The 17,881-nt window shown below is 42.6% G+C and overlaps 1 protein-coding gene across 1 annotated transcript in view; it reads left to right on the top strand.

Moving 5' to 3' along the window:
- Positions 1–17,881, top strand: part of ZNF644 (zinc finger protein 644) — a 54,767-nt gene that overhangs the window by 7,096 nt on the left and 29,790 nt on the right. The window contains exons 4-5 of the mRNA XM_038745617.1: positions 591–698; positions 10,469–10,543. Coding sequence (XP_038601545.1) covers positions 591–698; positions 10,469–10,543 — 183 coding nt within the window. The remainder of the gene's footprint in view (positions 1–590; positions 699–10,468; positions 10,544–17,881) is intronic.

Here is a 17,881-nt window from a genome sequence, read left to right as displayed (position 1 = left end):
TTCCGTGAAGTAAATTTGAATCTCTGCCCGTGACTCTCTCCCATGCTGCTGCTGCCCAGAACAGGTGAGTGTTGACTTGGAGCAGTCAATCATATTTATTGAGCGCTTACTATGTGCAGAGCACTGTACTAAGCACTTGGGAAGTACAAATTGGCAACATATAGAGACAGTCCCTACCCAACATTGAGCTCACAGTCTAAAAGACATTGGGCTCACAGTCTAAAAGCAGATTGCCTTCCTCCGGCTAACCACTGGCCAAGGTAGGAATGGAATGGGTAGGCCTCTGCTTGACTCTCCCTCCTATAGTCGAGACTGGTAGAAGACTGGAAACTCTCCAGGTGTGACCCTGAGAGGCTTGTGACCTGATTAGTTTCTATCATCAATCGTCTTTATTGAGCGCTTACTATGTGCAGAGCACTGTACTAAGCGCTTGGGAAGTACAAATTGGCAACATATAGAGACAGTCCCTACCCAACGGTGGGCTCACAGTCTAAAAACAGGTAGTTTTTACTAGGTAGTTAGAATCCGTAGAGACTGCTGCAACCATGATACGGAGATCCTATTTTCCCATAACCGTTCTAAAACAACAGTGAAACTTTATGCAGCAATCACTGTTTTTACCGGAGAATCCAGGTCTTCGCACCAGGCGACACTGCTTTCCTGATGATCAGGAAATTCCCACTAACAAACCCAGAAAAGTAATTCCCGATGATAAAGTCACTGGGTTGCGAAGACGCTTACTTTTCCTGTGAAGCATAAAAAAAAAAACCCCAGATGGATGGGGGAAGGGAGGATGAGTAAGAGAAAAGTATATGTAGTAAAAATCAGCAGTAGAATCATATTTAAGATATTAGCCAATAAAGGATTTTAATACAATCAATCAATCGTATTCTATAGTTTCTATAAGCTATAAGCTTCTGTGCCTCGTTCTCGCCCGTCCCACCGTCGACCCCCGGCCCACGTCCTCCCCCTGGCCCGGAATGCCCTCCCTCCACACATAATAATGATAGCATTTATTAAGCGCTTACTATGTGCAAAGCACTGTTCTAAGCGCTGCGGGGGGGTTACAAGGTGATCAGGTTGTCCCATGGGGGGCTCACAGTCTTCGTCCCCATTTTACAGATGAGGGAACTGAGGCCCAGAGAAGTGAAGTGACTTGCCCAAAGTCACACAGCTGACAGTTGGCGGAGCCGGGATTCGAACCCATGACCTCTGACTCCAAAACCCGGGCTCTTTCCACTGAGCCACGCTGCTTCTCTGCACATCCGCCAAGCTCGCTCTCTTCCTCCCTTCAAAGCCCTACTGAGAGCTCACCTCCTCCAGGAGGCCTTCCCACACTGAGCCCCCCTCCTTCCTCTCCCCCTCCTCCCCCCCGCCTTACCTCTTTCCCCTCCCCACAGCACCTGTATATATGTACGTATGTATTACTCTATTTTACTTGTACATATTTATTCTATTTATTTCATTTTGTTAATATGTTTTGTTTTGTTGTCTGTCTCCCCCTTCTAGACAGTGAGCCCGCTGTTGGGAGGGACTGTCTCTATAAGTTGCCAACTTGTACTTCCCAAGCGCTTAGTACAGTGCTCTGCACACAGTAAGCACTCAATAAATACGGTTGAATGAATGAATGAATGACTATAAGAATACTAAATACATTAAGTGCTTACTATGTACCAGGAACTGTACCAAACGCCGGGGTGGATACAGGAAAATCGGGTTGGACACAATCCCTGTCCCATGGGGCTCCCAGTCTCAATCCCCGTTTTATAGATGAGGTAACTGAGACCCAGAGAAGTGAAGTGACTTGCCCAAAGTCACACAGCTGACAAGTGGCGGAGTCAGAATTAGAACCCCTGACCCCCTGACTCTCAAGCCTATGCCCTATCCAGTGCACCATGTCGCTCCTTGCATCTGTATCCCAGCGCTTAGTACAGTGCCTGGAAGCAGCGTGGCTCAGTGGAAAGAACATGGGCTTTGGAGTCAGAGGTCATGGGTTTGAATCCCGACTCCGCCACATATCTGCTGTGTGATCTTGGGCAAGTCACTTCACTTCTCTGGGCCCCAGTTACCTCATCTGTAAAATGGGGATTAAGACTGTGAGCCCCACGTGGGACAGCCTGATTACCCTGTATCCTCCCCAGCGCTTAGAACAGTGCTTTGCACATAGTAAGTGCTTAACAAGTGCCAATTATTAGTATTATTATTAACAAATACCATTAAAAAAAATTGCATTCTCTCCCAACAGACAGGCTTCGTTAGACGAACGCTCCTGGATTTTGCCCTTACAGTGTATCCAAAATGCAGAGTAAACAACAATGTGTTGGCAGCCCTAACTAAACCAGCGGATCCACTTGGCTCCAGGAGTGTGACTAGCTGTGTAACATAATAATAATAATAATAATAATTTTGGTATTTGTTAAGCGCTTACTATGTGCCAAGCACTGTTCTAAGCGCTGGGGAGGTTCATTACATGTCTCTGAATAAACCTAACAGAGTTCATGTACACTCACGGGCACACAAAACTAACCTAAGGGCTAAGAGGCTAACAGAATTTTCCCGTACCCAAATAGTAAATGTTTTCACTTATTTGCCATCTGTCTTTGCTTTTGTTTTGAAAAGGCAGGCTCGCTGAGAGTTTTAAGATGAGTCCAGGCAGCCCAGTTAGGTTGTCTTTTTTATAATGCAATTTTTGGTTTTGGAAATTTTTATCACTTTTTAAGTGCCTAGCCTTGGTTTACCGCTTAGACTAATACAGTAAAAGAAAATACTTACTGGAGAAACTGAGAGTTGTTGGCTGAATACAGAAATTCACAGTTCCTTTAAGGATCTAAGACCCTGACTCTGCCAGATTCTGTTTGTTTCCCAGTTCAGGGAAAGTGTTGGGAAGATCTACACTGTGATCTAATCAGGAAAGAGAGAGGTCAGAATGCTTAATAAATTCAAAACAGGAAGATTAAGCCAGCCACTCACAAGCACCAATTATTTCACCGCAGGATCCAGAATAACATAGACGGAAGTAAAGTACACAGTTTAATTGGCATTCTAAGAATATACCTTTATTTTCATCTCTGTCTTTTGCTTGACTGCGTTAGTGGGAAAACTTACTTGATAGTAGTAGCATTCTTGGTCATTTGAAAAATCTGTCTCCCCCATTTTGAAAAATGATGCAAGGCTTTTTTTGCATCTTATAATTTCCATCAGTAATTGGCTCAAAACAGAATTTTTTTCGATCCTTAGAATGCCAATATTTGTCATGCCTATACTTTGTGCTGAGCATCGCACATGAGCAGTGTGATTTAAATCTCCCCTCCTTGGGAAGAAGAATCTACGAATCTACCATCTATCTCTAAATCGGGAAGATGATGTGAAACTGCCCAAAAAACCTGTGATAGAATTTTTTTCCGACACCCATACTTGGCATTCCTGTCTCCTCTTTTTCTGTGCCTCAGGATAGGATATCTTGCCTCTCAATTTCCTTCTCTTAGGAAAGAGATTTTCGTCTCCTCTCCCCTCCCGCCACACACACGAGAGGCGCATTGAGATAATAATAATAATAATAATGGCATTTGTTAAGCGCTTACATAGTAAGCACGAGAAGCAGCATGGCTCAGTGGAAAGAGCCCGGGCTTGGGAGTCAGAGGTCATGGGTTCAAATCCCGGCTCCGCCACTTGTCAGCTGTGTGACTTAAGGCAAGTCACTTAACTTCTCTGGGCCTCAGTTACCTCATCTATAAAATGGGGATTAAGACTGTGAGCCCCTGTGGGACAACCTGATCACCTTGTACCCTCCCCAGCACTTAGAACAGTGTTTTGCACATAGTAAGTGCTTAATAAATGCCATTATTATTATTATGTGCAGAGCACTGTTCTAAGTGCTGGGGAGGATACAAGGTGATCAGAGGGGCTGGGGTGAGCAGAGAAGCCGACTGTGGGCTCCAGAGGGTGGAAGAATTAGATCTCAGCGTGGCTCTGGAGAAAGAGCCCGGGCTTGGGAGTCAGAGGTCATGGGTTCAAATCCTGGCTCCGCCACTTGTCAGCTGTGTGACTTTGGGCAAGTCACTTCACTTCTCTGGGCCTAAATTCCCTCATCTGATCACCTTGTATCTGCGCATCAGGCAGAAACTCCTCCCCCTGGGCTTCCAGGCTGTCCATCCCCTCGCCCCCTCCTACCTCCCCTCCCTTCTCTCCTTCTCCAGCCCAGCCCGCACCCTCTGCTCCTCTGCCGCCGCTCACCTCCTCACCGTTAGGCCTCGTTCTCGCCTGTCCCACCGTCGACCCCCGGCCCACGTCCTCCCCCGGGCCTGGAATGCCCTCCCTCTGCCCATCCACCAAGCTCGCTCTCTTCCTCCCTTCAAGGCCCTACTGAGCGCTCACCTCCTCCAGGAGGCCTTCCCACACTGAGCCCCTTCCTTCCTCTCCCCCTCGTCCCCCCTCTCCATCCCCCCATCTTACCTCCTTCCCTTTCCCACAGCACCTGTATATATGTTTGTACATAGTTATTACTCATTTATTTATGTTACTTGCACATATCTATTCTATTTATTTTATTTTGTTAGTATGTTTGGTTTTGTTCTTCGTCTCCCCCTTTTAGACTGTGAGTCCACTGTTGGGTAGGGACTGTCTCTATATGTTGCCAACTTGTACTTCCCAAGCGCTTAGTACAGTGCTCTGCACACAGTAAGCGCTCAATAAATACGATTGATTGATTGATTGATTGATTGATTGATTGATTGGAGCCCACATTCGGCTTCTCTGCTCACCCCAGCCCCAAAGCTGGGAGCAAGAGGGTGTTCCGGGCCAGAGGTAGTGGCTGACGCGACTCAGCGCTGGCCCTACCAGCTGGGCCCCTCATTTTCTCTTCTGCCACTCTCTTCTTCTTCACCCCTGCACCTGGATTGCCCCCTCGACTCACCCCCATCCTGAGCCCCACAGCAGTTACGTACCTGTCTGTAATTTATTTTTTTCAGTGCCTTCCTCCCCCTAGAGACTGTAAACTCGGAAACGGGGAATGTGGTCAACCGACTCTGTTATAAGAAGGATTGCTCCGCATACAGTAAGCAGCGTGGCCTAGTGGAAAGAGCCCGAGCCTGGATGTCAGAGGATGTGAGTTCTAATCCCGGCCCTGCCACATGTCTGCTGTGTGACCTTGGGCAAGTCAGTTAATCAATTAATCATATTTATTGAGCGCTTACTGTGTGCAGAGCACTGTACTAAGCGCTTGGGAAGTACAAGCTGGCAACATACAGAGACAGTCCCTACCCAACAGTGGGCTCACAGTGTAGTTAACGTCTCTGAACCTCAGTTCCCTCATCTGTAAAAGGGGATTAGGACGGTGTCCCCCACGCTGGACAACCTGATTACCGTGTATCTACCCCAGCACTTAGAACAGTGCTCTGCACACAGTAAGCCCTCAATAAATACGACTGAATGGATGAACAGTGCTTGTCCCATAGTAAGCGCTTAACAAATACCATTATTATTATTATTACAAGCACTTGAATAAATAGGATTGAATGAATGAACGGTGCTTGTCCCATAGTAAGCGCTTAACAAATACCATTATTATTATTATTAGAAGCACTTGAATAAATAGGATTGAATAAATGAACGGTGCTTGTCCCATAGTAAGTGCTAAACAAATACCATTATTATTATTATTACAAGCACGTGAATAAATAGGATTGAATGAGTGAACAGTGCTTGTCCCATAGTAAGCGCTTAACAAATACCATTATTATTATTCTAGACTGTGAGCCCACTGTTGGGTAGGGACTGTCTCTATGTGTTGCCAACTTGTACTTCCCAAGCGCTTAGTACACTGCTCTGCACACAGTAAGCGCTCAATAAATACGATTGATTGATTGATTATTATTATTACAAGCACTTGATATAAACAGTGACGCAAACTCTTTCTCAGCTGCCCAGAAAAAATGCTAGTTTTCTCGACTTCGTTTTTGCAATAATAATGTTTGTGATATTAAGTGCTTACTATATCCAAGCACTGTACTTAACTCTGGGGTAGATCCAATACAGTCAGACGCAGTCCCTGTCCCACGTGGGGCTCACAGTCGAAAAGGAAGAGCAGGTTTTGCAGATATCTTGGGGAAAATGTGCAGTCAAAGTAACAGAGGGAAGGAATCATGTCTCTGTTATACTCTGGCATTTAGTACAGTGCTGTTTGCTCAGTAAGTATCACCAATTGACTGAAACTTGGTAATCGCTTTCAGTTGTGTGGTGTTATGAAAATCATCCAACTATGTAGATTCCCTGTTCCAGCCTGGTGCCTGATATCTGTCTTTTTCGATTGACATCCCTCTACTTACTCATTCATTCAATCGTATTTATTGAGTGCTTACTGTGTGCAGAGCACTGTACTCAGCAGGAGCCTAGTGCCATAATAATAGAAATAATAATTATAATGGATTTCATTCATTCATTCAGTCAATTGTATTTATTGAGTGCTTACTGTGTGCAGAACACTGTACTAAGTGCTTGGAAAGTACAATTCGACAACGAAGAGTGACAACCCCTGCCCACAATGGGCTCACAGTCTAGAAGCGGGGGAGACAGACATCAAAGCAAGTAAACAGGCATCAGTAGCATCAATATAAATAAATAGAATTGGAAATATATGTACTAAGTGCTTGGAAAGTACAATTCAGCAACGAAGAGCGACAACCCCTGCCCACAACGGGCTCACAGTCTAGAAGGGGGGGAGACAGACATCAAAGCAAGTGAACAGGCGTCAGTAGCATCAATATAAATAAATAGAATTGGAAATATATGTACTAAGTGCTTGGAAAGTACAATTCAGCAACGAAGAGCGACAACCCCTGCCCACAACGGGCTCACAGTCTAGAAGGGGGGGAGACAGACATCAAAGCAAGTGAACAGGCATCAGTAGCATCAGTATAAATAAGTAGAATTGGAAATATATATGCACATCAGAACAATTAAAACAGGCATTAATATAAGTAAATAGAATTATAGATATGTACATATATACACAACTGCTGTGGGATGGGGAGAAGAGAGGGGTAGAGCAAAGAGAGCAAGTCGGGGGAAGGGGTAGCTGAGGAAAAGGGGGGCTTAGTCTGGGTAGGCCTGGATTAGAGGTGAGACTTAAGTAGGGCTTTGGGATTTGTTAGGCGCATAATATGTGTCGAGCACTGTAAAAATAATAACAATGGTATTTTTAAACGCTTACTGTTTGCTAAGCATTGGGGTAGATACAAGGTAATCAGGTTGTCCCACATGGGGCTCACAGTCTTAATCCCCATTTTTCAGATGAGATAACTGAGTTACAGCGAAGTTAAGTGGCATGCCCAAGGCCACACAGCAGACAGGTGGCAGAGCAGGAATTAGAACCCACGTCCTCTGACTCCTAAGGCCGGGCTCTTGCCACTAAAACAGTTTGCTTCTCTAAGCGCTAACACATTTTTATACGGTATATTTTTTAGACGTGCATATTTTGCTTGAAAACCACAGTGATTCTTGTTGGAAATCACCACAGTGATTTCACAGTGATCCCCCTCGCCCCCCTCTCCATCCCCCCATCTTACCTCCTTCCCTTCACCACAGCACCTGTATATATGTATATATGTCTGTACATATTTATTACTCTATTTATTTTACTTGTACATATCTATTCTATTTATTTTATTTTGTTAGTATGTTTGGTTTTGTTCTCTGTCTCCCCCTTTTAGACTGTGAGCCCACTGTTGGGTAGGAACTGTCTCTATATGTTGCCATCTTGTACTTCCCAAGCGCTTAGTACAGTGCTCTGCACACAGTAAGCGCTCAATAAATACGATTGATTGATTGATTGATTCTTGTTGAAATCTCCACAGTGACCGTTCCAAGAGCAGTCAGGGACTTGGTAATGACGCTTGCCACTCTAGTGTGTAAGCAGACTGTGGGCAGGGAACGTGTCTACCAACTCCGATGTCTTGAACGCTCCCCAGTGCTTAGTGCAACGTCCTGCACACAGTACGCGCTCAGTAAATACCACTGATTATTAACGAGCAACAATCGTATTTATTGAGCTCTGTCCTAAGCACTTGGGAGAGCGCAGGATTATAGAATTGGTAGACACATACCCTGTCCACAACGAGCTTACAGCCTGGAGGGGAATCAATCAATCAATCAGTCGTATTTATTGAGCACTTACTGTGTGCAGAGCACTGTACTAAGCGCTTGGGAAGTACAAGTTGGCAACATCATCATCATCGATCGTATTTATTGAGCGCTTACTGTGTGCAGAGCACTGTACTAAGCGCTTGGGAAGTACAAGTTGGCAACATATAGAGACAGTCCCTACCCAACAGTGGGCTCACAGTCTAAAAGGGGGAGACAGAGAACAAAACCAAACATACTAACAAAATAAAAGAAATAGAATAGATATGTACAAGTAAAATAAATAAGTAAATAAATAGAGTAATAAGTATGTACAAACATATATACAGGTGCTGTGGGGAAGACAGACAATATAAAGAAGAAGGATTAAATTGTGGAAGTGTTCATAAGTGCTGTGAATAAAGGGTGCAGATCAAAGCCTAAGGGCAACACAGAAGGGAGTGGAGGATATTTTAGTACAGTGCGTAATACAACTTTGATTCTTGAAAGCCTGACCTAAAGACCCTTTTCCAGGTCAATATGTGTGCATTTATTTTGTGTGTGTATGGTGTGGGGGTGTGAGCACACCCAAGCTACAGTAATTTCGGCTGTGGTACTTCAACTAATTAAAATTTGTTTTATATTCGAACTGATAGCCGTGAATGATTTTTGCTTCTTGAGCCAATTTGTTGTCCCCGAATTGCTAATTTGAAGCACTTTTGTGCTCTGGTAGGACGTTATAAATGGAAATAGAATCTGACAGATCTTTAAGCATAACTCTGCTAGTGGGCAACATTTATAATGTATTTAGCTGGATAATGTAGTTTTTAATGAACTAGCACTGATATTTTAATTTTGCGTGCGAGTATATTGCGTGACAGAGGTTGGCATTGTGCGATGAGTACCCCAGAAATGTTAACCTGCTTATAATAAATACAATTAATAATGTACATAAGAGAATGAAATTAAGCTAATTTCCCATCAAAAAGAATTATTAATGAACAAAAAGTGGACAGCATGGATTTGATGACAAAAAGGTTGTATCTAATCTGAATTACTGAGTGACCTAGGAAACTAGCTCAGAGGGATTACAGAATAATTATGTTAATATGCAATTATCACCTCATTTCTTCTGTAGTAACCTCAAGATGTAGTGTAGTGAGGGTGTTATAGCAAGTGCTGATAGTTTGCAAAAATACTGATGTTTGAGATTTCTTAGACAATAAATCTACCTTGAGGCACATAAGTGATGATCTGTCATCTTGAAGACAGATCTGACCTTTGTACTTCTTTTTTAATGCTTATAGTGTATGGCTACAGGCATTTATAGCTGTAGAACTCATTAGGATTCTCTTGAAGCTCAAAGCATGTTTTTATATGTAGATGATATAAAGTTGCAAATGGGATTTATTTTAAAGTGTGTGAATTAAATATCCGTATATTGTAAATTCAGCCAACGGTATTTGAGTTCATTAAAGTGTTTCCGTTGGGGTGGACAGTAACTCTGGTGTCCTTCTGGTTTCCAAATTTTATTTGATGATAATGGTCAGGTTTTACTTTGGTAGATTTGAGCAGAGCAGTTTATTTGACGATTGGCATACAAATTGTTAGCACTGGAGCGCATGTTATTTTTAAAGTTAAAATCAGCTCTTATTACAGATTAATTCTCAATCAATCAATCAGTCAATCGTATTTATTGAGCGCTTACTGTGTGCAGAGCACTGTACTAAGCGCTTGGGAAGTACAAGTTGGCAACATCTAGAGACAGTCCCTACCCAACAGTGAGCTCACAGTCTAGAAGGGGGAGACAGAGAACAAAACCAAACATATTAACAAAATAAAATAAATAGAATAGATATGTACAAGTTAAATAAATAAATAGAGTAATAAATATGTACAAACCTATATACATATATACAGAATAAGTCATTTAACTTCTCCATGTCCCAGTTCGCTCATCTGCAAAGTGGGATTCCGTGCCTGTTCTCTCTTCTACTTAGACTATGAGCCCCATGTGGGAGCTGATTATCCTGCATCTACCCCCAGCGCTTAGTATAGTGCTTGGCAATCAGTTAATCAATAGTATTTATTGAGCGCTTACTGTGTGCAGAGCACTGTACTAAGCGCTTGGGAAGTACAAGTTGACAACGTATAGAGACAGTCCCTACCCAACTGTGGGCTCACAGTCTAGAAGTGGGAGACAGAGAACAAAACCAAACATATTAACACAATAAAATAAATAGAATAAATATGTACTAGTAAAATATAATAATAAATATGTACAAACATATATACATATATACAGAATAAGTCATTTAACTTCTCCATGTCCCAGTTCGCTCATCTGCAAAGTGGGATTCCATGTCTGTCCTCCCCCGGATTGTACACCCTCATGCTGGCCATTGGACTACTACCGTCTGTGTGTGGTGTACGTATTTGGTGATCAGATGTAATTGTATTTTGGATTAGAATTTGTATTTGCTACAGTTATTCATTCATTCAATCGTATTTATTGAGCGCTTACTGTGTGCAGAGCTCTGTACTAAGCGCTTGGGAAGTACAAGTCGGCAGCATATAGAGACGGTCCCTACCCAACAACGGGCTTACAGTCTAGTTATGCTCATCTGCACGTAAAGAATACTTTAAACTGTGCCTAAACTCTTCTCCATTCTACAAATGCGTTTAATTTAGAAGCAATGCAAGGCATAGCCACAAATCCATTTTTACAACATTTGAAACTAGTGAAAATTAATAAAGCAAAGTTCCTCTCCCAAAAGAGAACTCAGATTTTCGCAATTTCATCATTTATTTACACCGTTGCAGTAGATTGTTCTTCCACAGTCTGTATTTCCTCGCGCTTAAGTTCTGTTTCTGTAGTCAGCGATTCGGTTTATTAATCCTGCCAAAGGAAATTTGCCAACTCGACCTTTGATATTGTATGTGTTGTTCCCTCCTCTTGATATTTGCCGATGGCCTCACGCGGTTATTTGCTATTGTCCTGGAGATTAGTAAAGCACATTATAACTGCCGATTACTGCAGAGTATTTGTCTGTTGCTGTAGAAACACACCCATCATTTAAATTGATTAATCTGTGTTTGTGGGTGTTTTTTTTTTTTAAGTTACTGGGATTTCATTTTTTGAAAAATGGTTCATATCATTTACAGGCAATGAGCACTTTATTGATGTAATAAAATTTTGAAATATTTCTCATCTAGGAAAGAATCTTCTGGTCGGAGGCGTAGATGTCCTTATTTTTAAAGGATGAGAAGAGGCACTCTGTAGATTAAGTAATGTTGGCGCGTATTCTGTTGCCCGTGTGTAAAAGGAAAACCATTTGGTGTCTTGAGTAGGTGAGCCATTCTGATAATGAGGACTGCAGTCTCCAAGCAGACATGATGTTGTCGTAGTTTGCCACCCTGCTGTTCAGGGGGTACCAATGAAGTTGCTTTAAATGGGGAAGCGTCTGTTCTTTCTCTGAACCCCTAACACCAGAACAGATGGGTGGAACATGGAACATGGAAGGTTTTACCTCTGAGGTGGTAACAGTGAAGCCACTCATTAACACTGAATTTACCACTTCGTTAGCAACGTTGCTTCCTGTTGAGAAAAGCTAATATAGGCTTTCAAATTGACTGAGCATATATTTGCTACCTCTGATTATAATAAAGTGGAACGGGAAATCCAAATCTTTGAGGCCTAAACGGCTTCAAAGCATCCCTCGTGCAGTCTCTTTCCCAAAAATAGCAGGCTGCTGCAATTGAGGGAAGATGTTTTCTTTTTAACTCATTTCCTGAGAAATTAGTGAGTGGATGAAGCTCTTTAGAGCTTACTTTTCCTTGTCTCAGACATTTGCACTACGGCTCTCTAGCACATGTTTGTGCTGCCCGTTTTTAACTTCTACGTGATGTCAACTAGAGTCTCCTGCTGGGTGCTGCATTAGCACCATTTTGGGGTGATAGCATTGAATATGATCTTAGTGGAAGGCTATTTTTATTACTGTGGAAATGTGCCAATCTCAAAACAGCGGAGGATTTTAGAACGTATATTGAGGAGAGGGGATTGTTCATCATGGTAGAAAGCTTTTATAAGGATGGGGACTACCTTAGAAATCTGTCAGGTCCGCATCTTACATACCTTACGTAGCTCTTAGTTTGTGTAAATGTAAATTTCTTACCGGCAGTTTGGACAAGTGGGGCAAAATTACCAGTGCTAAATGTGAGTTAAATTGTGATTTGATAAAAGACTGAAACTGTTTTCTCTCATGCTCAGTTCTGTTAATTTTGATCAAAAGTATGAAATTTGATCCTCTGAAGAGGCCAATGACGGCATTTTAATGGAGAATTATTTTCTTGACAAAAAACAAGTTTTTTAAAAATGGAGTAAGAAGCCCCCAATCCAACTTTGTGAATTAACGTGGTGAATAACTCAAAGTGAGTTACTCTACATATCAAATTATATTTATGCTATTAGGCAATAGCCACATTTCTTTTAAAACACCGCATAATTTTGCTTGAAACGTCCATCTGAAAACTTTATTTTGGAAGGGCAAGATTTCTTTCTTCCCCGTTTTCTACCTATCCCCTTCCTTCAGTTACCCCAAGTTTGATAAAAGTCAGATATTTTTGCCATGTACAGTGGTGGTTATGATCAATCAGGGGTATTTACTGAGTGCTTACTGTGTGCAGAGCACTGTACTAAGCACTTGGGAGAGTAAAATATGAGAGAGTTGGTAGACAGGTTCCCTGTTCACAGTGCTCTGCACACAATAGGTGCTCATATGAGAGAGTTGGTAGATAGGTTCCCTGTCCACAGTGCTCTGCACACAATAGGTGCTCAGTAAATATGATTGATGATGTAGTATTAGTGTTAGTGTAGTGATGTCCTTCTTTGTTTGCCTGTCTGGATTGTGCATTGTTGCCAGCAAGAAGAAAAGCCACCATCGCAAAGCCACTATCCATGACAGAGCAGGATAACTAATGAGAAGAAGTGTGGCCTAGCGGAAATAGCCCGAGCCTGGGTTTTAATCCCATGTGTACCTCTTGCCTGCTATGTGACCTTGGGCAAGTCATTTCACTTTTCTGCATCTCAGCCCCCTCATGTGTAAAATAAGGATTCAATATCTGTTCCCCCATCCACGTCAGACTGTGAGCCCCGCTTGGGATGGAAATTGTGTCCAATCTCATTATCTTCCATCTACCTCTGTGCATAGAACACTGCTTAGCAAATGCCATAAAAATTTAAAAAATTAATAATAATAATGTGGTATTTAAGTACTTGTTATGTGCCAGGCACTGAAGTTAACAGCAAGCGGCAGGTATCCTTTGTATCAGTACCATAAACCGTTAATAACTGCTATATATTAAATTATACAGATTTTAATTTTACTTAATGCTTATCCACGGGTATTTTTGAGATATTTTAGCGTCTCTTTTTTACGTTTTTCTCGCCAAACTGCCGGGCACAGAGTAAGCCCTTAACAAATACCATCATTATTATTGTCAAAATCAGTAAAAGCCCTAATAAAAGTGAAATTCTCAGTCACCTTTCAGAGAAGTATAGAAACATCTCCTGGCATCTGGACTACATCAAAAGTAAATGGGAATAAATAGTCTTTATTTTTGGTTCATTATGGAACGCTGTCAGTTCTGAGCAAGCAACAGTGTATCTAAAGTACCTAGCGGATAGACTTCAAGGCAATTTAAAGCAGAAAGTATAGCTTTCGTGCTTAAATGTCTTCAGTGGAAAACAGCACACCAATTTGAAAGTGCTTTGTAATTCTAGGGCAAAGGTGGGTTTGCGGGGGGAGGTGTTGGTGGGTTTTTAAATCAATCAATCAATCAATCGTATTTATTGAGCGCTTACTGTGTGCAGAGCACTGTACTAAGCGCTTGGGAAATACAAGTCGGCAACACATAGAGACAGTCCCTACCCAACAGCGGGCTCACAGTCTAGAAGGGGGAACTTTTTCCCATTTGTTTTTTGTTTTAAATGGTATTTAAGTGCCTACTATGTGCCAAACACTCTACTAAGCACTGGGGTAGATGCAAACTAATCAGATTGGACAAAGTCCCTGTCCCGCATGGGGCTCACAGTCTTAATCCCCCTTTTACAGAGGTAACTGAGGCACAGAAGTTAAGTGGCTTGCCTAAGGGCACACGGCGTAAAGTGGTGGAGGAGGGATTAGAACCCAGATCCTTCTGACTCCCAAACCCGTGCTTTATCCAGCTGCTTCTCTTAAGTTGTCAAAGTATGGAACCCTTTCAACTGACGTGACGTTGATTCCTTCAGTGAACCCAAGTTAATGATGGCATTCCCTGCTCTTCTTTTCAACGTACCACAGTTCTTCCCCTTCAAAATGGGTTGTCATCCGATCCTCCTAGCATATTCTGACCTCCGTGCTAGCATTTTCTGCTTTTTAGGGTCCGACCAATTAGACTGAATGTCGTTTCTGCCGTCCAAACTGCAAGGCACTTCCATCTTTGGTTTGCTTGCCGAATAACTTGCACGGGCTTCTTTGACAGCTGAGTTTGGAATATGTTGACGAAGTGAGACTTTGCTAACTTGTCCCTCTGGTCATCTTTTCCATGGCACATGCTGTCAGCCAATATCCCAGTTGGTTTATCACTGACAGCAAAGCCGCGGTCAAAGTCCTGCTCATCCCCATCCCTGGGCGCTACCCACTAAGGCTGGGTAGAGAGTTCATCTGCAGCGTGGCTCAGGGGAAAGAGCACGGGCTTTGGAGTCAGAGGTCATGGGTTCAAATCCTGGCTCCGCCGATTGTCAGCTGTGTGACTTTGGGCAAGTCACTTAGCTTCTCTGTGCCTCGGTTACCTCATCTGTAAAATGGGAATTAAGCCTGTGAGCCCCCCTCGTCCCCCCTCCATCCCCCCCATCTTACCTCCTTCCCTTCCCCACAGCACCTGTATATATGTATACATGTTTGTACATATTTATTACTCTATTTATTTATTTTGCTTGTACATATCTATTCTATTTATTTTACTTTGTTAGTATGTTTGGTTTTGTTCTCTGTCTCCCCCTTTTAGACTGTGAGCCCACTGTTGGGTAGGGACTGTCTCTATATGTTGCCAATTTGTACTTCCCAAGCGCTTAGTACAGTGCTCTGCACACAGTAAGCGCTCAATAAATACGATTGATGATGATGATGATGATGATGATGATGATGTGGGACAACCTGATCACCTTGTAACCTCCCCAGCGCTTAGAACAGTGTTTTGCACATAGTAAGCGCTTAATCAATGCCATTATTATTGTTGTTAATGTTCTGATTCTACTAAAGTTTGCTCAGGCTGCTTCTCTCCCCCCGGAACACGGACAATTGCAGTCAGTCAGTCGTATTTATTGAACACTTGGTGTGTACAGAGCACAGTACTGAGCTCTTGGGGGAAGTACAGTGTAACAGATCAATCAATCAATCAATCGTATTTATTGAGTGCTTACTGTGTGCAGAGCACTGTACTAAGCGCTTGGGAAGTACAAGTTGGCAACATATAGAGACAGTCCCTACCCAACAGTGGGCTCACAGTCTAAAAACAGATGGAAGACATGTTCCCTTCCCACAAGGAGCTTTCGATCTAGAGGGGGAGACAGACATTAATATAAATAACTAAGTTACTGATATGTGCAAAAGTGCCGTGGGGTTGCAGGCGAGGTGAATAAAGAGTGCAAATAAAGGCTACACGGAAGGGAGCAGGAGAAAAGGAAGTAAGGAAGTAAGGACTAGTCGGGAAGGGCCTCTTGGAGGAGATGTACCATCAATACGGCTTTGAAAAGGGGGGAGCGTGATTGTTCAGTGCTTAGAACAGTGCTTTGCACATAGTAAGCGCTTAATAAATGCCATCATTATTGTCATTATTAAATATGAGGAGGGAAGGTGTTCCAGGCCAGAGGCGGGACATGAGCGAGAAGTCTGTGACGAGATAGACTGTGTTTTAGACTGTGAGCCACTGTTGGGTAGGGACTGTCTCTATATGTTGCCAATTTATACTTCCCAAGCGCTTAGTACAGTGCTCTGCACACAGTAAGCGCTCAATAAATACGATTGATGATGATGATGATGATGATGTGGGACAACCTGATCACCTTGTAACCTCCCCAGCGCTTAGAACAGTGTTTTGCACATAGTAAGCGCTTAATCAGTGCCATTATTATTGTTGTTAATGTTCTGATTCTACTAAAGTTTGCTCAGGCTGCTTCTCTCCCCCCGGAACACGGACAATTGCAGTCAGTCAGTCGTATTTATTGAACACTTAGTGTGTACAGAGCACAGTACTGAGCTCTTGGGGGAAGTACAGTGTAACAGATGGTAGGCATGTTCCCTTCCCACAAGGAGCTTTCAATCTAGAGGGGGAGACAGACATTAATATAAATAACAAAGTTACTGTTATGTGCAAAAGTACTGTGGGGTTGCGGGCGAGGTGAATAAAGAGTGCAAATAAAGGCTACACGGAAGGGAGCAGGAGAAAAGGAAATAAGGACTAGTCGGGAAGGGCCTCTTGGAGGAGATGTACCATCAATACGGCTTTGAAGAGGGGGGAGCGTGATCGTTTAGTGCTTAGAACAGTGCTTTGCACATAGTAAGCGCTTAATAAATGCCATCATTATCCTCATTATTAAATATGAGGAGGAAAGGCGTTCCAGGCCAGAGGCGGGACATGAGCGAGAAGTCGGTGACGAGATAGACTGTGTTTTAGACTGTGAGCCCACTGTTGGGTAGGGACTGTCTCTATATGTTGCCAATTTGTACTTCCCAAGCGCTTAGTACGGTGCTCTGCACATAGTAAGCACTCAGTAAATACGATTGATGATGATGATGATGATAGACGAATGGGTTGGAGGGATACTGGGTAGGTTGGCATCAGAGGAGAGAATTTCAGCTCATTTCCAAGTGCTGTACATGTTTAAATCAGTTGCCATCCTATTGAAAGTAGTGAAATTTCCCCGAGTCATATTCGATTTGGTTTTCTTGGCTCTTTTCCTGTTGGTTGACCAAAAGTGAATGTGGTCAATAAGTAGGTATTTGAGTGAAATCTGGCTTGTTCCCCCATTGATGAGCAATTCCAGGTCACCTTGGGCCCTAGTAAGACTGAGTCTTTGTTTGAGGATAATTACAAAGTAATAGTTTGAAGATGTTCCCCTTTCTTTTTCAACCGTATTGTCTTTGGGGTTTTTTTTTCCCTTTTATTCATAGGGCACTTTTTCGTGCTCTTCATATTAAACCATTTATCCATCCCCGTAAACAGCATCTATTCTCCCTTCCCTGTCAAGTACCTACGTGGTTTAGGAACAGTGGCCGCTCGCCCCAGCATTTATGTCAGGGCTTGGCACATAGTAAGCGCTTAACAAATACTGCAATTGTCACCTTCTTTGTTAATAGTTTCCAAGCCAGGATTTGGGTTTGCTCTTGACCATTTGCTACGTGTTGTGACAGAATGAGTAGATTATTGAAGTACTTTGTCCATCTTTTATGTATCTCGATTCTTTGTCACACTCCTTATTTTCACCCATCAATGCTACTTTGTATCTCTCATCTCACGTCATGTCCTCCCTGTTGTCTGCTGCAAATCTCCATTTTAACTTTGTAGTAATTTTTTCTCATTTTCCAGCTGCAGTCATTTCACAAAGCACACATTATCCCCTCATCATTTTTTTCTGTCAGATTTCATGCAGCCCTTTTACCCATTATTTTTGGCATTCACTCACTTGGCCCTTGATTTTCTTCTTGGTACTGTTTTCACTTTTTGC

This window comes from Tachyglossus aculeatus, chromosome 4 (assembly GCF_015852505.1).
Source record: "Tachyglossus aculeatus isolate mTacAcu1 chromosome 4, mTacAcu1.pri, whole genome shotgun sequence".
NCBI lineage: Eukaryota > Metazoa > Chordata > Mammalia > Monotremata > Tachyglossidae > Tachyglossus > Tachyglossus aculeatus.
This window is presented reverse-complemented; position numbering and strand designations above follow the sequence as displayed.